Genomic DNA, 23,155 nt, shown 5'->3' with positions numbered 1-23,155 from the left:
TGGGTAACATGAGACTAACAATTCTAGGGGACAATTCATATCTCCTGATTCTTCCTGCATCCTTAAGAAAACAGAGCTGAAAGATTACCTTTGCAAGCTGGGACCCTCCCCAAAAGTAAGGAGCCAAGCATTTGCCATTCAAGACAAATAAGGACAGGCCTCACATCATGTCACATGGGCACGACACCTGGGTTGCTTGCGCTTGCCAAAAGGAAACCCCGTGAGGACTCTCAGATTCTCCACCACTGCCCTGTGCAGCCCTGGAGAGTTAAATGTGCTCAGGTTTGGTATGGATAGAGTCTCGACAAGTTACATGGAGATAGGGGGTAAACAATGCGGACCTTCTCGGGGGCCTGATGATCCCAGCTGGTGGGTCCCCAGCTGCTCCTCTCCTCTCTTCCCTCAGAGCCATAGGAGAGGACACAGAACTCCAATTTGAGAGACTAGAGTCTGGACATGCCCTCAATACTACAATATTCAGCTGTATCTTTATATTAACTCATTTCTTCATCATTGCACATAAACAGATGGATGCTTGTTTAGACTAACTCAGACACACTGGAGTTTTATCTTTTTGCTTTTTAAGTACAGTTACAGATTTCTTAGCTATAGTCTTTCCATGTCAATTAAAAATATAGGTATTTTGGGCCTCCTTTGTGAGTCCAGGCTGGCTCCATGTTCACTGCCCTCAGTAAGTATTCCTAAATGACATGGTGAGCAATCCTGGGGGTGATGGAGTGTCAGAAATGGAAAGACCTCCCCTCCTTTCACACATAAAGAAATAAGGTCCATGCAGGTGCTGAGAGCAGCCCCAGATTGTGGGGGAAGTTAACGCAAATGTCCTACCAGGGCACCATGCACTTACCGGGGAGAACCCAAGTGGGGGTCTATGTACTCACCAGGAGAACCCAAGTGGAGGCCTATCTACTCACCAGCATGAACCCAAGTTTAAGAGACACTGGGTTTAATAGGTTTCTGTACTTTGGGACATTTCAGAGCCATGTACACCGTGATATTCCCAGGGGAAGAGGGTTCATATACAGTGCTTCCTAGACTTATTAACCAAAGATCTGTCATTCACAAAGCTTCACAGAGAGCCAGTGATCCCCAGACACCCCCAGACACACCAGCACCACTGCCCTGCACCCAGCTGGAAATACTGCCCTCAGGGATGTATGTGGCCACACAGCCTTGGGGCCACATGATTCAGCATTTTGTTGCATGTGCCTCTGCTCTGCTCTGGAGTTGTTCCCAGGCGAGCCTAGCTGAAGGTATGTATGGCGCCCTGTTCACCTGAGTACCCCCACAGTCTCCAACACAGACCCAGAAACCTACAGAACCTATTGACTTGACAGATGCAAATGCCACAAAATAGGAATTATTTCAAACTGTTCTTCAAACTTCAGCAAAGGCCAAATGCTGAAAATTCTGAATGAATTCAAATTCCCCACTTCTCTGGGGAAAGCAGCTCAACACTGAGTGTTCTCCACTCTCCTTTTCACTGCTTGCTCGAAGAAGCTTCCAGATTTAAGCGAGGGGCCTGAGTGGCTATGCCAAAGAGCAGTTGTACCCTGTATGCTCACATGCCTATTGGATATAGAATAGCAGCAGCTATCATGACTAAATTCTCATCTAACCCTCACAGAACCCATAGGAGATAAGACTCTTATCTCCACTTAATAACATGGAAACTGAGGCTCAGAGAGGAGGAGCCTCTGCAGAGAACAGAGCTGTGACTCACACCCAGTTCTGCTAACTCCAAAGCCTGTCCTATTACCCACTCTGGTCACTGGCACAGCAGGGGAAAGGTGGCGTGCGTGTGCCCTAAGCCAGCCCAGAGGTGGGAAGTCCCTGCCGTTCAGAGAGACCCTATTCCTGGAGACCATCCTGCCCCAGTTTTGAGCCCTGGAGACTGTGAGGGGTCAACCTGCAGACCTCAAGAACCGAAGGGCAGAAGGGACTTACCCAGTGGATTCCATCTGAGGTTCGAGTCCTTGGTCCAGCATGAACTCAGCAGGTTCATGTCTCGCTCCTCTCCCCACCCCATCTCCTTGTCCTGATGGTCAGAGCATGCCCAATGTTGCCAGCCTCTCCTGGATGCCTGGACTTCTGATTCACTGTAGGTATGAGCCTGGCCACCTGCCTGACCTCTCTGGAGGGGCTGCCCTGCTGGTCAGCCCCCCACAGTGGCCAATTGTGCCTGGAGAGGACTCTAACAGGGTGAGGTCTTGGATGGCAACAGATGGACTGATCTTACAGTTAGTTCTAGAAGTTCTAGATCCATCTGAGGAATAAATAAGACCTGCAAGTTCTTGAACCTGTTTGGTGAAAGTAATATTCAATGCATAGGATATTAAACATGTTAACACAAATCCCCATCTTCACTTTTTAAATTTGTGTTAATATTGTTACCATTTGTACCTACTACATGCCAAACATATATAATAAAATCTGAAAGCAGCACTATGAGGCATGAATTACCCCCCTTTACTTCACAGAGGAGAGCATGGAGACTCAGAGACTTAGAACAGTGCCCAAGGTCACACAGCATGAAAACAGCATAGCTCAAATTCACATCCAGTGGGTCCAACCAACTCCAATGTCTAGACTTTCAACCTATCAGTACAAAACTTTGACACCCCCATGCTGCTGTATACCCTACCACCCCAGTAAAGATTTTATGTTATAAAAATAGAATAATGTCAGTGCCAGGATAGCACAACATCATGGGGGATGTGGAAAGATCCAGACAGTCCTGAGCCTGATTCCCAGTGGCATTTCAAGTTAGCTGTGTGCACACAGGCAAATCCTCAGCCTCACTTCTAGTCTATGAAGTAAGAATAATAATACTTACAATAGAGTCATTATGATGGTTAAGTAAGATCTTAAGTTCCTGGCACATAGTAGTTGCTCAATAAACATTATGCATTCAGTAAGTATTTATTGAGCACCTACTATGTCGATGAGGGTGGAGAGTAACCTGGAACTCTGTCCTGCCAACCAGTGACACCCCTTCCTCTTCTGCTTATGTTGGGTCCTTCCCCAGAGCCACCTTTCAAAAGAATGGTCAGAATAATCAGGACTCACAGGATAAGAGTCTTTTTCAGAATTTTGGTGTGATCACTGGGGTTGTAATAACCAGGTCCTGGGCCTGTTGATGTCAGTTGTGATCCACGTTCAGTTTTTGATTTAAAACAAGACATTAATACCTTTGGCGACTGCTTCACAAGGGATTCATTGATATTGTAATGCCCTAAGAAGAAAGACATTTTAAAACAGAATAAGGAACTCTTCTCAAGTAAATGAAAAGCAGTATCTCATGCCTAAGAATACATTTAGCATCTACAAAGTGATATCACTCCACAATAGTCTGATAGAAAGGGCTAAAAACCACATTCTCCCTTTAGGGAACATAAGCCATGTGCATCATATACTTAGCTCACGTAATGCTCACAGCAGCCCAGCTAGATGGGTAGTTGGCACCTCCATTCTAAAGAGGAGGAAATGGGGCAGCCCGGGTGGCTCAGCAGTTTAGCGCTGCCTTTAGCCCAGAGCGTGATCCTGGAGACCTGGGATCGAGCCCCACATCAGGCTCCTGGCATGGAGCCTGCTTTTCCCTCTGCCTGTCTCTCTCTCTCTCTCTCTCTCTCTCTCGGTGTTTCTCATGAATAAGTAAATAACATCTTAAAAAAAAAAAAAGAGGAGGGAATGGAGACTCGGAGATACTGGATGATTTGCCAAGAAGATTTCATCTAACTAGGAACTAAATTCAGCTTCCTCCTCTATAAGGTAAGAATAATTTTACCAACAACAGGGTGGTTAGGATAGTTGACTAATATTTAAGTTCCTGGCACATAGTAGTTGTTTAGTAACTACTCTGCAATCAACGAATATTTGTGGAGCACCTACTATGTGGACCTAGGGCTTCCCGACGTCAAAGCCCATGCTTTCCCACCATACCCTGTTTCATGAAACTGTGAGAGAATATCATTAATTTAGCTGTGCATAAAGCTTCAAGGAGGAAGAGAATGGCCCTGGCTGGGGGAAGAGGAGGCGGTCTCACCTCTAAATTGCTGGGAGCCCTGTCAGTGGGTGTAGGCGTTTTGGAGCACAAAGAGCAGTACTGAGCAAAAGCCTTGAGGATGTCTAGACCCTTTGACCCAGCCAGCCTTCCCATTACTCAGAAATTAAGGAAATTATTCAACATTCAGGAAAAGCTCTAAGCATAGAGATGCACACAACAGCAGCAGCTGCAGTGTGAGAAGGGGTAAGTGGCCTGAAGGTCCAAGACCAGGGCACTGCAATGGGAACAGTAGCCCAGGCTACGGGAACATCAGCCCTGGCCATGATAAATATGAAGACCATAAAAGCCACATGGCAATGTTTTTGAAAATAAAGGTGAGTGAAAATAATGCCTAAAAGTTCCTATCTACTATGATGACCTCTACATACAAACAGGTACTTCTAAATAAAAATGGGTGGGACCCCAGAAAACTGGTAGCATTATGTATGAGGAAAATATTTCAAGTTTTCTAAACATTGTAAGATTGGTTTTGTTCTAAATAAAACTTACTTTTCTATTGCAAAAGCACTGAAAACAACAATACGGGGTATTAGCAAGAAACATATTTGTAAGATTCTATTTAAATGTTACACCCAGTGGTGGCAAAGGTGAAGAGAAACAGGTGCCTCATAGAAGCAGGAGGATAAATTACCTCTCTGCTGAAGAGCAATTTGGTCACCAATATGGAAAAAAAATTTTTTTTAATATTTTACGTACTTTTGACTTACCAATTTCACTTTAAGCAATTAATATAAGGACATAATCTTGATTGTACACAAGCTGTGAGCTACAAGGATGTTTGCTGCCTCTCTATCTATATTAGTGACCAGTTTAAAACAACTTACATTTCCAATAAGAGGCCATTTGTTGGGATGCCTGGGTGGCTCAGGGGTTGAACGCCTGCCTTTGGCTCAGGGCGTGATCCTGGAGTCCCGGAATCAAGTCCCACATCAGGCTTCCTACAGGAACCCTGCTTCTCCTTCTGCCTGTGTCTCTGCCTCTTTCTCTGCCTCTGTGTGTGTGTGTGTGTGTGTGTGTCTCATGAATAACAAAATAAAATCTTAAAAAAAAAATAAGCCATCTGTTCCTTAACTTCTGGTACCATCATGCAATGGAATACCATACATCTGTTTCAAGAATTATATTCTTAGGAAGTTTTTAATAACATGAAAAGAGGTTCCCAATGTATGTTTAAGTTTAAAAAAAGGTAATGTCCAGTTAGCAGCTTTTGTAATACTGCTATACATCTCTTTTATTATGTTTTCTCTCATGAATGAATGTGTGTGTACATATATATATACACATATATACACACATATATACACATACACACACACATATATACACATATATATCTCATTCACAATGTGTGTGTGTGTGTGTGTATATATATATATTCATATATACACACACATTCATTCATGAGAGAAACCTTCCACAGGAAGGTTAAAGCAATGCTTGATTATCAAATGCTGAAAAGCAGAAGCAAGGTAAAAAAAAAAGGCACTCATGCTCCTATGGCCCAAGAACCAAAGGTAAGCTCTGGTGTATTTCCTTCTCGTCTTTTCCTGGAAGACCACAAGGTGTTGAGCTCATACTGCAATTCCCCTTCTATAACCCATATTTAACAGAGGCTCTTCCCCTTATTCTAATAGCCCTTTTTTATTTTAAGGAAAAATAGAGAGGAGGACATTCGTGATGTGCTTGGCAAATGTAAACTTTAGAAAATACCACCAGCAAATGTGTGAAGCTGAGCCTTGTGCTCAGAGTTGAACGTAGGCCAGTCTCAGCCCTCAGCCCCTGAGGCAGGGGCCCTCAGAGCAGCTGGGACAGGCACCCAGCAGGGATGCCCATCACAGTTCCACATCTGTTTTCCGCCAGCAGGAGAAGAAACAACCAGTGTTATTTCAGAGAGGTCAAAGCTGATTGTTTATCGCAGAGAGGCAGGTTCCCCAGGCAAGTTTTGGGTGGGCGTTTGGGAGGGTCCTGGATGCAAATCCACCCATGGGACCCTGGGCCAGTTACCTGCATCGTAAGTGTCACTTTAGCCTGTAAAATGGGACCAATAATAGTAGTAGCTCACCCTGAGCACATGATGGCAGGCTGGCCAATCACTCCACAGGGTTTGGAGATCATTTGATGAGAACTGTAAAGCCCCTGGCACACAGTAGGAGTTTAACTGAATTGGGTACCGGCCACCTCTCCCCTCCTGCTCTGTTACAAGGGACTAGCGGCTCCTGAGGAGCCTCTGGGAAGGAGTGGGCACCTGTGGCTGGCTGGGAAGGTGCCCACGTCCTGTCCCGGGGCTCCCTGACAGGGCCTCAGGCCAAACTCCAGGGATGCGGGCTTTGTTCTGTATAAACAAACAAGGTGGGGCTTTGCCTATGATGATGCAAGGCAGGGAAGCTTTAGCCAGGGCTTAGCCTCCTAATTAGAGCTGGTTTTGTTATTCAGCTTCAGACTGATCTTCTCAACTTTAATCTGGATTTGGTGAAATCCAACATGCACTGCAATTTTATCCACACCCGCCTCCAAGAGGTGTGATTGTACCTGCAAACCCTCCCTGCTCCTCCCCTCAGCTCTGGCTCAAGACTCCCTGAGGGGAGAGAGAGGGGACCCATTGGGAAGGTCTGCTCTGATGAGGGCTCCCAGAGTGCCAGGCTGCAGCATCGCCTGGCCCTCTGGAAACCTTTCAGTGAGGCTGGAAGTGGGGAGCAGGTCTGAGAGAAGAGGACAGAGCAATACTTCTCCCAGCCCGGGGAGGAAAACACTTGCTGGCCAACTCTTGGGGCAGTTTCAGAAGTTGCTGTGGACTGACAGGGGCAACAGTGGCCTCATTCAGACACCTCTAGGCCTAGGCCTGCCATCCGTTCGCTGTGTGATAAGGAGCAGGCCACTTCCACTCCCTGAGCCCCTCTCCTCACCTGAAACACAGGACTAAGCATACAGACCAAGGAAGACAGATGTGTGGGGACTACAGGGAAAATGCTTAGCTCGGAGTAGGCACTCAGTAAATGGAGCCATCTTCCCCTGTTGGGTGACTAGTTGGTGAAGTCACCTCCAGGTTAAGGAGAAAAGGAAGGATCTGGACACTCAGTAGTGCATTGAGCGCCCCCGGTGGCCTGTGACAACACCTGGGGCGTGCAAATGTGCACACTTGGGGTGAGAAGCCACTTCCCCATCTGGTGGCCCAGAGTGGGTATGTCTGGTCATGAAAGAGGAGGCCAACAGGTTGCTTTGGGGGCCATCTCCAGAGTAGCCCTCCTTCTTCTTAAGGGGGAGACCAGGTCTTCTCAGCTTTCTCCTTTTTGTTCAACACCTGGCCAATGTCCCCTTTCCCCACAAAGCATAACTCCTTCCAAAGAGACTCCCAATGAAGAAATGGTGCCCCGCAGAGCAGCTCTGGTACATTAACCTTAGGTCAAGGCCAGTGTGCAGGGTGGCTGCTTACCTGGGGCAGGTCCTGTTTCAGGGATAGTGAAAAATCCTCTCTGGGTTTTGGACACAAACCCGGCTCGGGCAGAGACGTTGTTTCTCTGCTTGCAGCAAGAGACAGAGGCCTGGGAAGAGGAAGAGGGAGAGCTCAAGCATGGTGTGCCTGACACCTTCCCTTTCTTTGTTATCAGGTCTGGACAGGTGGCACATTGGGGTAAAATATCGCATTTAAACCTGTCCTCAGAACATGAACAGACACGAGTGGAAAAGCCACCCACCCTTCCCCGCATCCTGACCGTGCCTTCACCATCACCCCAGCCAGAGTAGCCAAGGAGTTTGTGATCGCCAGCAGAGGTCTGGTCGCCCCACATGGCACAGAGAACGGTGCTGGGAAGAGAGCCCAAAAGAGCTGGTTGCCAGGCTTGTGTCTGCCGCACACAGGGCGTGATCCTGTACAAGTTGTCCAATTCCTCTGAACTTGGGGTTTCTCACCCGTGAAACACATCAGGTAACCCCAGCAGTCAACAGACATCACCTATAGGACAGTGTCTTTTTTCAAGTCCATAACACTGACTATGCACATTGTTTTCCTTATTTTTTCTATGACTTTTATTCCTTTCAGGACACTTAGTCCTACATATCCCCACCCTGATTCCTTACTGTTCAAACAGCCCTCCGACAAACGCAAGATTTGGGGCTCACAAGGACATCATGTAATTTAAGATTATGATCAGATCTGTCTGTAACACTCCCTCATCTCGACTTTTCTGGACTGACCAGAAATTAAGAATTTTGACTGATCCACGCAATATACAGCATGTTTGGCACTCTAAAAACAATAGGAGAGAGAGAGGAAGGAAAAAAAAGAAAAAAAGAGCCCTGAGATCATTCTTCTGCTATATGTGAATCATAAATGTTTTAAATACCAATTTGCAGTCAGTCCCTTGTATTCATTAGATAAAGATGCAATAAAAATCATGAATGCAGTGACCAAGAATATTTACTGAATGAGTGAAACTATTTGCTGGGGCCAGGATGGTTTGATTTTTCTGAGATACTCCTTTGTCAAAAAAAATGTTTCTCAAGAAATGCAGATGGCATTTTGATTTTGTGTTTACAAAGGCGGAGGAATTTAGCGTTTTCCCAGGGTCCTAATAGCTAGAATGCGTGCAGGGAGGGCAAACAAAAACATCAGATGGAGGAGGCTAATTACTGGACAGAGGGACAGGAGCCAGGTTGCCGGAGAGGAAGTAATAACACAGTATGGGGAAAAAGGATTCAAATAGAGAGGTGGGGGATCGAGGTAAGCAAAGGCAAAAGAAAGGCCCTGATTGACCTCGCCTGCAGTGTGGCTAACAGGATTATCACATTTCTGCTTCTTGCCAGTTGACTCAACCATTGTTCTCTTGGTCTGAAAAAAGCCTCCTGTAGACAAAACACGATTTCAGCCTTATTCCTCATCCAGACAGAAAAACAACTGAAGGAGGGAGCATTTGTGTATACTCTGAGTGCATGTCACTGGAAGATTTCACCATTAGACGAGGAAAACAGTCAGCTAGCTCCACTGGCAGGTTGAAAAAAAAAAATGAAGCAGGTTTACTGTATCATGATGGGAAAAAAAAATCCAAGATATAGTTGAGTAGAAAATGCACATATACTGCAGATAGTGTAATCCTAGTGCTGGAGGTAGGGATGGGGGGAAGAAGAGACTGAAAGAAACTGCACCTGTTTTTGATGGTGGGTTGCTTTAAAGGGCAGAATTATAAGATAATTCTATTTTTCTGGTTCATCAGTCTCTAAAATGCGTGGATATATTTTATGAAGAGCATGAATCATTTTCACAGTCACATGAAAACAATAACCCACAAAAACCATGCACTTAAAATGGATGCATTGGCAGAAGGTCTGAGCTCTGACTTGGGAAATGGTCTTTTCTAGTTTAACAACTACATACCTCGGGGGGTAGTTCCTTCAATATCATAAGCATTAACTGCCAAGATCTGTGTGGGACACTGGAGATACATACGATGCCAGGTGGAGACACCCAGAGGAGGTTGGGGAAGCAGATGCATGAAACACTAACTACCTCTCTCAGGAATAGCAAGGGTGCAGCGGCCAAGGACCATCATTATCAGTTTCTTGGACCAGGCCTTGACCTTTCTCCTGTTAGCATAACAGCTTCCTAACTAGTTTTTCAAAATCTACTCTACCCACACTGTGGTCCATTCTCCTTATGACTGCTGGAGAGGGCTTGTTGAAAAAGTACATCAGATGATGTCATCCTTCTCAAAGGCTTCCCACAGAGAACCAAATTAAAGATCCCTCTCAGGGCTTTTAGGGTCCTGAATGAACTGCCCCCTGCCTACCCATCTGGCTTCCCCTTATCCCCTTTCCTCCTAGCTAATGCTACTCCAGCTACCTTCTTGTAGTTCCCCAGGGCTCAAGCTGCTTGCTGTCCCAGGACCTTTGCACCTGCTATTCCCTCAACTCTGGCTCTTCCTTCAATTCTTGGGTCTCAGCCTCAGAGCCTTCTCTGACCACCCAGTCTAAAGTACACAATGCTGTCAACCCTCACATATTCTATCTCTCAGGCTCCAACTATTTGTCTGCCTCAAAGCTGGCCATAGTTTGTAATGATTTTGCTTGCCTGTTTACCAGTTTTGTCTTGAGTTCCCCACTGGAATCTAAGCTATATCACTGGTCTAGGACAGAGTAACCACAGGATCCACGAAGGGAGACCCAGCAGGGCTGGAACATGATGAGTGATCACTTTCCAGCTGTCTATCTCAGCCATCCACCTGTGCTCACTGATATGCAAATGGTCCCTTTGAGTGGGGTAAATTAGGGCAAATCCCTTCCCTTCCCTGAGCTCAGCTTCCTCTTCTGTGAATTGAAAAAAAAAGATAACCCACTTCCGTGGACTCTTGTGAGTATTAAATACAGTATTGAATACATAATGCTTAGAACAGCACAGAGTCCTTGAAAACTACTTATAATCATCATCATCATCATCATCATCATCATCATTATTTTCAGATGCTGGTTATCCCAGGCATAGACTATCTAGAGCTGTGCTCTCTAATATAGCAGCCATTGACTATCAAGCACTGGAAACATGGCTGGTCCAAATCAGGATGTGCTGAAAGTATAAAATACACACTGAATTGTAAAGATAGATGGAAAGAATGTAAAACATTAATTTATTTGTGTACTAATTAGATATTGAAATAATATTTTGAATATATTGGGTTAAGTAGAATATATTCTTAAAATTGATTTTATCTGTTCCTTTTTACTTTCAAATGTGGCTACTGGGAAAATTTATTCATTTATTTATTTTATTTATTTATTAAAAATATTCCTACTGGGATAATTTTAATGATGTATGCGCTCCCATATATTTCTGTTGGACTGTGCTGGCCTAGTAGGTAGGTATATCACTTTGAGCACATTATAATTGATTGGATCAATCTCAGGCAGGGTCTTTACAGTCAGAAAAACAACTATTACTTATAAGTATTATAAAAGAAAAAGGAAATTAAAAATGATGTACTCTAAGACCAAAATATTTTGTCGTATGTCATAATAATATAAATACCTTCCATACAATTCATTTCTTATGTATTTTAGAGTGTTTCCACATTTGTTGTCTCATTTGCTTTTTATAATAACCCTAGAGGGCGAGTATAATTGGTTCCATTTTACAATTGAGGCTCAAGAGGTAACGTGATTTCCCCAAAGACATTTGGTGTCTCCACTGATGGCGGAATCCTTGTGCGCCAGGGGTTGGGCTAAGAACTCAGCTTGGATGACTTAATTTAACATCTGCATTAATACTATGGACACATTTCCCCATTTTGCAGATCAATAACCTGAGTCCTGAAAGCTAAAGGGACTTGCCCAGAGCCACGCAGTTACAAAGAGGCAGAGTCAACATTTCAATCCAACTCCATCTCTCAACCATTAATCATACTGTTCTCCCTCCGTGACTACAGAGTGATTGTAATTGGCAGAGCGTTATGTTAAAAAAACAATTTCCAATATGGAAATATGGAAATTTACTTTCCCTATAAGACCTAAAAGTAAATGGATGGTGACTGTAAATAAAGTGGGAAATAATATACTTATTATGGATAAGAAAACTGTCCCAGAAAAGTCTTGTGATAGGAGTGATTATAGTGAGGATTTTCCAGGGTGTGGTCTTCCCACTGCTTCCCACTGACCTCCGTGTTGCTCACATTTTTCTCTGGGTTCTGCAAATTCTCCATAAAGCCATGCACAGCCTCATGTACCCACTAGGCAGTCAACCAGTGTTAACTGGTTTATCAGTTGAATTAAAATGCTATTTCCCAAAGCATTCCCCCCAACCCCACCTTCATTTATTTTAGTAAAGCATTTATTCAATATGTATTTGAGAAGCATATGCAACATTCTTACATTGTAATGGTTTGGTGCAGGAGTTTCAAATTTGAGGACTTTTGCAAAGCTTGGCAACTGGAACATGCTGGAACAGGAATTACTGAAGTCTTTCTTCGAGACAAAACGTGATGGGATAGTGTATGTGTTCGCTGCAGGGGATTTAGAAATGATGGTGTCCAGTCGGGCACACTGCAAGGACAAAGCCAAAGGAATCAATGCTCTCCCATAGTCCCTTGGCTCTACAGGACAGATGTCAAAGGGATGGTGTCCAGCCCCAGGTCTAAAAGCATTTTGCAAAAGCTGAAACTCTAGCAGGTAACAATGATAAACTGACCTCAGGCTTTGAGGATTTGCTCTTCGAGAATGCAAGTTCTGACCCGTTTTAACTTCTGTAAACTAATTCAAATTATTCATCTTACATTTGGGACTTGGCAAAAATAATTTTGCCATAAATGCATTGCCACCCAATCCCGTTTCAGGCCACTTACACTTGACTCATCAGCTGTTGGGTAATTTATATGATGGGAAGCTTTAGACTTTCTTCCTGCAGCCAAGGCTTTCCTTCTGAGTAAAACCTCATGTCTTGTTTCTAAGATTAAGTAATCTGAATTGCTTAAATAATAGGTTTGCTTCTAATGTCTTAAAGGCACAAGGGTCGATGGGACTTGCCGTCCACACATGCCTCCTACCTTCCACCTAATTGCTCATTTCTTTTTTTTTTTTTTTAAGATTTATTTGAGAGAGAAAGCATAAGCAAGGGGAGGGGCAGAGGAAGAGGGAGAAGCAGACCCCCCCACTGAGCAGGGAGTCTGCCAGAGGGGCTCGATTGCAGGACCCTAAGATCATAACCTAAACTGAAGGCAGATGCTTAACTAACTGAGTCACCAAGTGCCCCCTAATTGCTGATTTCACAGAACCCTACAGTATTTTTGTTTCAGTAAAACCAATCTTACTCCTTCCAGGAAGCCATAATAAATTATTTTCAGGTTAAAAAAAAAAACACAACACCAGAATCAATGTTTACCAAATGAAAATGGGCAAAAGCCATAGAAACTAAGTGATAACATCACTTTACACTAAGGACGGTATGGCAAGTATTGGAGTCTGATAAAGCAAACAAACAAAAAATTCTTATTATTTTATGGTTAAAAGCTTGAGAACATCGTCCCAGGTGTCCTCAGCTGGATAGGGGTCAATTGCTAAACAAGCACAGAAAGTGGGTGAGGCTATGGGAAGGCATTAGCCCTCACCCCCACCAGCTCCTCACCCTGCACTCGGTGGCAGTGGTTCTCACTATTTGGACCACGGATGGCATATGGGTGGATGTGCTCCCAGGGGCCAAAATGTTCTCATCCAGAGTCTCAGCTGTTCAGAGTCTAACCCAGGGTCAAGTTCCAAGTCGGCCTTCTCCCAATTGTCAGGATTCACTGATGTTCCCAGAAGTAAGGTCACCCCTGCCCTGTATGTTCTTTGCCTTTGCATTTGGGGCAATAGTTAACTGAGTCCTTTCCATGGATTGTGGCACTTAATCCTCATAAAAAACCTGGGGAGTGGATATGATGATTATCCCCACTTTCTGGATGAGGACACTGGACCTTGTCTGCTAGTTGAGGGTGGAACCAACATTATTATCCAGGCAGTCGGCCCCCACTATATGATATAAATTAGATATCCATTCTAAAGAGGAAAAGTCAAAAGGAATAAACATGTTTTCATTTACAAGATGAGCAGCTGATAAATGACTCTGGGATGTTCTAGTTCAAGGAGAATCACTACCCTCTCTCTCTCTCTCTGCTGTCCAATGGGATAGGCACATCTTTCCTTTTCATGTCCATAGAAGGAGGCTGGTAAGGTGAAACCATCCCCGGTGGTAGCATTTGTAGCATGTCTATCTTGACTCACCCAACAGATGAGGCAAGCACGTTTTTCTAAAGCACTATATCCCAAAGTGTTTCTTGGCATACCAGTTCTATAAACTAGTGTTGGTGGTGGCAGAAGCAGGGAGAGAGTTCCAAAGCCAAATAAACTTGAGAAGCCTCATAGCGTGTTCCCACTTTGAAGATTCATAATACACACCACCATATTAAGTACCCTGAGAAATCCTACAATAAACAAGCCTAACTTGACATAACCAGACTTTTCTGAAACTTACTAAATCATAGAATCTCTTTGGCCTAGAATACCTAATAACACACTTTTGGGGGAAAAAAAAACCTGCTTTAATTGTTCATTGGAGCAAAGTTTCATAAAGCATTGTAATAGAATTTGTCTCAGAATATAGATGAACAAAAAAACACTCGCTCATGCAACCTTCCCCACCCCTTGACTTTCTTTTAATTGCCGGGCCTGTAGGCTCCAATCTGGCCGCAATGCTGGCATTCGTGAACCTCTTTCCAGCACCTACTAATTTTTCCAGAACCACTCCTGCCACCATGCAAATAGAGAAAGGCCATGAAAGTCTCCTCCCACTTGCCTCATTTAACCTCCTGTCAGCCTCATGAACAATCCTGGAGCAAAGATTTAGAATACATTAATGAAGCTCTTTAAATTATTTGGACTTAGCAGATGACAGATGCACTCCAAAGGTTGGGTGTAGTGGTGACAACAGTCATCAGGAAGTTTCTAGAATTTATAGATCCACAGAGTTTTCTGGTCAGCCTCATCTACAATCACACTCCTCCTGGCTATACCAGTGTCAGGCAGATCTTTCCCTGATGAGGGTTACTTTTCATACACTCAGACTCCTCAGATCCAGAAATGGAGGAAGTGCCACATGTGAAAGTCACCAAGGGTTGGGGGGGGGGGGGGAGGCATGGAATTCACATCGGTGTGGAAAAGAAGTAGGTAAGATGTGGGTCTCCTAACTGATCTCCTTTGGCCACCGCAGGCTGGTTATAAGAACCTAAATGTCTGTAAATATAAATTCCATCCATCAAAGCAGGGAGGGGAAGTCTGCACAACTTAATGTCTGCTTTCTTTTGGGTTTGGTCTGAATTTTTTTTAAAGACCTGACAGGCTTGATTAGATTCTGTAATACTCGGACCTTCCCTTGGGCCTCTTCTCCTCCAGATGGCCCAGCCTCATCGTTTGGAAAGTTACTGCCCACAAAGCCTAGTAGGGAGTTGATTGTGTGTTCTTATTTTGTCCCTTCTTTGGCACCAAGCAGGAATGGGCAGTGCCACTCACTGTATGGCTGAGAATTTCTCAGAGAGAGAACCTAGGAGTTGCAGGAGGTCTTGTTTGTGACTCAGGTGGTAACACTCATAATATTTAACATGTTTACAATACTCTGCAGTTTCAAAGGGCATTTCACTCATTGCCCAGAGCCTCCAGGGAGTCTCCACTTTTATGAGGTAGCCGGGACACAGAAGGGTGACGTGCTTGAGGTCACATCAAGAATCCTCAGCTGAGTCAGGCTCAGGTCTTAAGTCTTGTCTCCTGTGCCAAGACTTTGTGAGATGGCACTTCTGTTGCTGATTGCTTTCAGGTCTCTTTATGTGCAGGGCTTGGGGCAGAAAAAGAGGCAGAGGCATGGTTGTTCTGTGAGCTCACTAAGGGCACGTGTGACGTCCACGTCTCTGCTGAGATTAGAGCTAGCTCCAAAGTCAGCTCTGCCAAAGTCAAATTCCAGTAAGCGGCTGCATTCAGTGTGTCTTAAATGGGCCCTTTGTGTGGTGTTTTGTTTTGTTTTGAAATCAGTTCCATTGTCAGGCATCTTTGCAATATATTATTATAATTTTTATAATTTTTAAAGAGACAGATGGCATATGTGTTTTGTTGCTGCTAGTTTGTGTTTGCTTTCTTTTTCACTTTCCTACCTCAGCTAGTTTTGCCCCAGTTTGATCCCTTTCCCCTTTCTGTATCTCTTCTTCTGGTCAATTTATAAATACTCAAATTAAGAACAAGAACAACAACAACAAATCCTTGCCCAAGTCTGGCCAGGGACATTGGCATTTCATATAGCTCCTTGATTCTTAGAGCCATTCACAATGATAAAGACCAATCTCTTACAAAGAATGGAAGTAGAGAGGGGAGGAAGATCACTACATTTCAGCCTGTTGCCTGCTCTCATTTTGCTCCCAGCAGATTTCTCAATAATTTGAATAACCCAATTTAGACCAAGCAGTATAAAACATCATATTAAGGCGAGATCTTTCTCCTGGTGCCTCAAAATCTCGGGAAAACATCTGCTTAGCCCACTTCATGATGACAAAATTGACAAGGATGATCAGGTCCTATATATTCCCCCACCCCCACCCCAGCCTCTCTTCCCACACTGGTGGAGGTAGCAGTGGGGGGTAGGGGGCATGACTTAAAGACCCAGGCTCTAATTTACCTTCATGACACCTGAGGCAGTAGTTATTCTCCTAATTAGAACCATGGCCTTTGGAGAGAAGGGACCAGATGTCCAATGCATGTTTATGCAACAAACAAAGGAAATTACTGATCCGCTAGTGGCCTTACTCAAGGAAGGGGTTCTCACCATAGAGGGAAAAGTGCACGTCCCTTTCTTAGACAATGAGACATTGTTGAACACTGGAGATTGGTGAATGACGTCATAGAACCCGGGACCTGGGATACCATCCTGGAAGAAAGAGAACAGGGCGTCATTTCCACTGTGCTTTTTGGCAAGCCTTATATCCATTAACACTAAGCCTCACTGTAATCCTCTGGGATAGGCACCACCACCACTTCACGGGTGATAGCCTGGCTCCACCATTTCCTAACCTGCCCACTCACTGTCTCAGTTACCAAGTGCTAGGGTTGGAATTCCAGCCTGGGTCTGGGTCCCCCAAAGCCCTGGCTCTCTCCACCAGGCCGCCCTGCACTCGAGAAGAATGCTGTTGTTTTTTTCATGCCATTAGAGAAACAAGCATAAGATGGGATCCTCGGTGTGGTTGATATGCAAGTCAGTGTGTGCTGAATGGGGAAGCCAAACCCAAGGGGAGGGAATGATGACCGATTTCACGTTAGCCGCACCCACCTGACTCAGCTTCCTCCTCAGCCTCTCAGAAGAGAAATCAGGGAGTGTTTCTGTTTATAAAGCAAAATGAAACAAAAACAACCTTCATCCCAAACAAGACCATTTCTAATTCTCAAACAAAGAGAGGCAGGCTCGTGAGGCTCACATGCTAAATGATGCAGGTATGATAGAGAGGAATAAACAGAAGCTTGGTTTCTAAGCCCATTTCTGCTTTTGCAGTTAATTGAGCTTTCATCTCATTTCCCAGGCTAGCTACCAGGGGGAAAGTATATGTTGACAGATGTTGGCCAAGTAAGTGGCATGAAATGATAAGGATGTTCTACTGTCTGGAGAGTACTGGGTGCCTACTTGATGCCAGGAGCTTTTCAAAGGTTGCTTCATTTAGGGGCACCTGGTGGCTCAGTCAATCAAGCCTCTACCTTCAGCTCAGGTCATGATCCCAGAGTCCTGGGATGGAGTCCCACACTGGGCTACCTGCTCAGTGGGGAGCCTGCTTCTCCCCCTCCTCTCCACTTGTACTCTCTTGCTATCTCTCTCTCTCTCTCTCTCTCTCTCTAATAAATACATATAATCTCAAAAAAAAAAAGATTGCTTCATTTAATACTCCAACAAGAAAGGAGTTATAATTCCCATTTTACAGATGGAGACACTGAGACAAGTAGAGATGAATTTGCCCAATATCCCAATGCTACAAGTGGCAGTCCCTGAATTCAGTGCTAAGGACATGATGAACACAAACTCTTTGCAGTGGGAGGTGTTATCAAGTCCATTTTAAGGAAAGTAAGGCCCAGAGACATTTGGTCCACATGTAGTAAATGGCAAAGGCTAGATTTTAATCCAGGCAGCCTGATTGCAGAGCTTGCTGTCTCAACCTCTGCCACCCAGGCTCACCCTGGCTCCACCATCCCTACTACCTTCCTTAAGGCAGAAAGAAAACTTAAAGTGCTACCAGGGCCTTCCAGGACTTTCCAGTCTGGCCTGAGCAGTGTGTGATTATGGTTTAATATATAAGATAGGGCCATCAGTGAGATTAACAGGTTCTTCTGTGCTGAATTTTATTTTATTTTAAAGATTTTATTTACTCATGAGAGACACACACAGAGAGGCAGAGACACAGGCGGAGGGAGAAGCAGGCTCTTTGCAGGGAGCCGGATATGGCACTCGATCCCCAGGACCCCAGGATCATGCCCTGAGCCAAAGGCAGATGCTTAACTGCTGAGCCACCCAGGTGTCCCTGTGCTGAATTTTAAATGCAGTGTAATCCTTTGAGCGTTGCTCGAAGCAGGTAGATACAGGGACGCTGATTCCCACTTTGTAGGTGGTGATGATTTGGGGTGCCCAGAGTGCGGGGGCTGATCACCAGGGAGAGTGGGGCAGGCCATGAGACATGCAATAGAAGCAGGTGCACCACCACCCTAGGCCAAGTTCAGAAGAAATCTGGCACGAGGGAGCAGATTCAAGGAGCTACAGAAAAACAAGGAAGAGATTTTTCTAGGCGGCTGTTTGTGGGCTTAGCATTTATTTATTGAGTAGCTGCTCACTGTGTGCCAGGCACTGTTCTGAGTACTTTACATGCAGTAACTCATTTAGTCCCCATTTTATTTTAAAGATTTTATTTATGTATTTATTTATTTGAGAGAGAGCAGAGCGAGTGAGAGAGAGAGCACTAGTGGGAGTGAGGGACAGAGGGAGAGGGAGAAGCAGACACCCCACAGAGCAGAGAGCCTGATGCAGGATTTGATCCTAGGACCCTGAAATCGTGCCCTGAGCCGAAGGCAGACACCTGACCGCTGAGCCACCCAGGCATCCCTAATCCCCATTTTAAAGATGGGAAGAGATAAGTCCCAAGGTCACATGGCTAGAAACTATCAGAGCCAGAATTTGAACCCAGGTGGTCTTAGTACAAAATCTTTTTTTTTTTAATCGAGGTACGATTGACACATAACATTATATTAGTTTTGTGTATATGGCATAATGGTTCAATATTTGTACACACTGGAAAGTGATCGCCACAGTCAGTCCAGTTAACATCTATCACCATACACAGTTCCAGAATTTTTGTCTTGTGATGAGAACTTTTAAGATCTAGCCTAGTTCTTTTAAGAACTTTTAAGATCTCTCCTAGCAACTCCCCAAATGCAATACAGTATTGCTAACTGTAGTCGCCACACTGTACGTTACATCCCCATGACTTATTTATAACTAGAAGTTTGTACCTTTTGACTCCCTTCACCCATTTTGCCCACCCCAATACACATACAGAGTCTACTCTTACCTACTAAACCAAACTGATTTTCAAATGAGAATGTATAGGATAAAAGAAAAAAAAATCCCACTGAGTTTTGAATCAGGAAATTTTAGTCTTAATGCTGCTAAGAGCTAAATGACCTTGAGCAAGTCACATGGCTGGGCCTCAGTTTCCTCATTTGTAAATCAAAGATATCGGATTCAATGCCTTTGGGTGTCTCTTAGCTTCAAGAGCCCCTAAGTCAAAGAGCTGAAGCAGGACATGTAACTCTTCCAGGTTTAAATAGTGAATAAGGAAGACACACACCTCCAGCTTCCAGTCTACGCCACACTCAATACTTGCCATCATCAGTTCACACAAACTTTCCCGGCACCTACCGTGTCTGAGGAGCTAGAATTGCCTGATAAAATACAAGACATGCAAGGCTGCTCCCTCCTACTCTGCCAGTTAAATTTGAACTTCAGATAAACAGCGAAAAGCTATTTTAGCGTAAGTATATCCCATGCAATATTTGGGATATACTTATACTAAAATAGTTGATATTATCTGAAATTCTACATTAACTAGAAATCTTGTGTTTTTATTTGCTAACTCTGGCAACCTCACCAGACCTTGATCATGTTTTACTTCTGCTATGTTGCAAACTGGTTTGAGTCCAGGCCAAATATGAAGAGGGCTGTCGCCTCTTAGCCTGGAGGGAGAGAAGACTGTCTGTTCGCTCTTAAGGATATTTCTGAAAAGAGGCAGCACTATGCTGGAGCCGGCCCATGGCAGCTTGAGAGGGTGACTGTTAGAATGTCAGAGATTTTGCTGGTGGTAGATTGAAAGCAAGGTGGGAGTATTTACACCACAGAAACTGGCAAATGCTGTAAATCAGAACTTTCCTTTGTGGAGAGGAGAGGTGGTTTACCAGCGCGCCGCTGCCTTCCCACGACACGCAGGTAGGTTTTTAAGCTCTTCAGAGGGAGACTTCCAACTGCAGAGCCTTCAGGCTTTCTCCTGCAATTGATGAATGGCTGGCTGGGAGGGCAATACAAATCCAGAACTTTCACTTCTGGGTAACAGTTCATACGACTTTTTGTGACTTGGGTGAGTTTAGACCTCTCAGGGTGGATCCCAGGAGTAAGAATCCAAGTGATTGCAACTGGAGTGAACTTAGCTGCAAAACCAAGTTTTCTTAGCCAAGACCACCCCAGAAGGCAAAAACGAAATAAACAGACAAAGCAAAAATGGGTGTAGGGAGGGAGAAGGGAAGAGAACTATTTAACTGAGGTCTGCTTACTGCCTGCCCAGTGCCAAGAGGACCATGTGGATCCCATACTGTTGTCTCCCAGGCCTCCCCATAGTGTGAGGATTGAGTGGGTTTGATTCACGATTCCTGCAGAAGGGTGAGAGCAGCGCCGGTGTGTGGCCACTACTCTTGGCATTGCCCACGGCAGCTGCGATGGAGCCAAACCTTCCCATAGGGTAAAAGAACTTGAGAGAGTGGGAGTGACCATGGGAGGACGAGTTGGTGTGCTCCCACCCTTTGACCCAACACATCTAGGTGACATTTGGTTAAAATGCACTTTGAGGGCCCTTTGGAAGGATTAGAGTCCCAAATGGCAGCCTCTGCAGGTACCACGGGTGGAACAAAGATCTATGTTCACTCAACCTTGGGATAGGTTAGACAGGCAATGAGGCAGCGGCAACAGGGAGCAGGGCATGTACCTCCTCACCCCAGATATGTCCATAGGTTATAGGAAGTGTTACCCATATACTCCAGGTTACTCCAGGAAGTAACCTGGAGCCATTTATAGAGCCTGAAGGTTCTAGCCCTGATTTCAGAAATTCTGTTCAATTAATACTTTCAAATCAGTGGTTTGTTGATCCATTTCTTGGCTTGGGAAACGTAGTCTCTGTTGGATCATTGACCAAAGACCACACTAGAGCTGCCTTTTGACTCTTCAAAGATATTTCAACTTGCTTCGGTCTATTTTGGGGCTGACAAGTTGGCTTTGCTCAGGAGCACACAAAATGAATGAAAATCAGGGGTCTGCTGAAGGGCTTAGAAGTATCTAACAGGAGGAGGACGTGCCTGAGGTGGAAGCAGACCCCTGTGCTATGGCTAACCCACTGGTTTTACCACACAGAGATTTAGGTCTCTTGAGTGAACGATTTCTTTTGTACAAATGCCTCTAGTTTTAGGGGCTCGGGACAATGAGTCCATCGACCTTGTTGACTTCGTTGAAAGCTTTCCCTCAGGTTGACGTGGCCAAAGTGATGAGGACAGCACTGACTGCACGGTGGGAGAGCTGGCATCTGTCCCCAGGGCACATCCCCTTACTGGATCTCCTGCCCCTCATCTGTGAACCTGCAAGGAGGTGTGTGGGGTGGCTGTCAGGATCTGTGGTTTTCAGACCTCATCTCAGGCATCCACCAGGGAGCCAGGGAGAGGCGGCCGGAGTTGGCAGCACTTTTGAGCACCATTGTTTCCTCTACCTGGCCTACCAGTGGGCTTCACTGTGAGATACCATCACAGAAAGGGTCCTTCTGCTGACTCCGGGGATGCAGGACCACGGAGGCCCTTCTGGTTCAAACTATCTCAGACTCAGATTTGTTCCTTGTAAGACGCCCTTCCCCCTCCCTGCTTTCTCTACCCACCTACCTCACCCCACATATATTTCTGTCTGGCCTCAAAGTTCCCACACCTCTGATCACAGCTGAAAAGGGAGGGAGCATCCTCCATGCAGGGAAACACCACATTTTTGTTCAGAATGGGGGAGGACATCAGAAAGGAAAGTTCTCTGGGAGCCCTAAGGAACAAGCAAGAGAATGGGATGCAGTCTCTTGAGGAGATTGTTTCTGAGTCACTCAGGTAAGTGTGAGGAAGCCAGCGCAGTGGGGACACTGGCCGCCTGCCAGATTAGAATGGGCCCAAGGTCTTTGGCCACAGCTGGCCCGGCAGGCTGGGTTACAAACATAGACAAGAGAAGTCAAGCCCTCATTTTTGAAGCACCGGTTATTGAGGGTATTGTCCCTGAGAGCACCCCTGCTCCTCTTTTTTCAGAGCCCTCCTCTTGCTCGAATCTGGTGTCAGCTTATTAGCAGCCCCTTGAAATCCCCCAACTGGAATATTGGCAAAAACTTAATAAACACACATGGCAAACTCCTGCGGACCAGAGCCTGTGCTAAGGTGTGAAGACACAGCACAACCTGTTAGCTCACACGTTCTAGGAGTGGGATGGACGTGCACGACGGATGGGGTGTGTTCCGTGACTCAATGAATGTGGAGACTGGAGTGGGGCTCATTTGCTCTGTGCACTTTTGAGGGGTGCTAGGGTGAGGAAAGCACACCGATGACCCCAGGACTTCCCAACGTACACACCTACTATCATCAGGCCAAGCAGAAGGTGGCCAGGGGCACAGGAGCAGCTGTTAGAGCACAAAGGAGGTGTCATTGCCTCCGTCCCGAGGAGACACAGGGAACAGTGTCTGGGAACCAGGAGCTACTGCCTGAGCCCATCCTTGCTCTTGCCTGACCCTGGCTGTGCAAGTTACTCAAACCTCTTTGTGTCTCAGGGTCATTATGTAGAAATCAGGGATAATGATAAGACTCACTCCACAGGGTTATTATGGGGATTAAATGAGTTAATAAATGCAAAAGTCTTCGAGGGGTGCCTGGCATGTGGTCAGTGCCAGCCAAGTGTTTGTTATTTCTAGGAACATATACTACAGTCTCCTTAGGGATGTGTGCCGGTGATGATATGGAGAAATCAGGCTTCCAGGGCAGAAAGGTCAGGCAGGGCCCTACTATGGTTCCAACACGCAGCTGAGTGTACACTTGGGGTAATTATCCCCTTGAACATGGCAGTCCCTGCAGACTGAACTTCCTTTCACTTAAATATCCTGGACATGTAAAATATCCCTGGTCCAGTGCCTTGCCAAGTTAATAAGTGAAATATTATTAACTTCATACAAGTTCACCACAAATTAAACACAGGCCTATATACCATGTGGGAGGGTG

General features: G+C 45.1%; 1 protein-coding gene across 6 annotated transcripts in view; it reads right to left on the bottom strand.

The window, feature by feature from the left end:
- Positions 1-23,155, bottom strand: part of STPG1 (sperm tail PG-rich repeat containing 1) — a 50,783-nt gene that overhangs the window by 9,831 nt on the left and 17,797 nt on the right. For 5 of the 6 annotated variants that reach the window (XM_041768339.1, XM_041768340.1, XM_041768341.1 and 2 more), the window contains 4 exons: positions 16,401-16,502; positions 11,936-12,106; positions 7,515-7,623; positions 3,088-3,253 (listed from right to left, as the gene is read on the bottom strand). In XM_041768339.1, coding sequence (XP_041624273.1) covers positions 3,088-3,253; positions 7,515-7,623; positions 11,936-12,106; positions 16,401-16,502 — 548 coding nt within the window. The remainder of the gene's footprint in view (positions 1-3,087; positions 3,254-7,514; positions 7,624-11,935; positions 12,107-16,400; positions 16,503-23,155) is intronic. The other variant, XM_041768345.1, reaches the window with a different exon arrangement.

Source organism: Vulpes lagopus, chromosome 8, assembly GCF_018345385.1.
Source record: "Vulpes lagopus strain Blue_001 chromosome 8, ASM1834538v1, whole genome shotgun sequence".
NCBI lineage: Eukaryota > Metazoa > Chordata > Mammalia > Carnivora > Canidae > Vulpes > Vulpes lagopus.
Note: the sequence above shows the minus strand (reverse complement) of the source record. Positions and strands in the feature narration are given on the sequence as shown.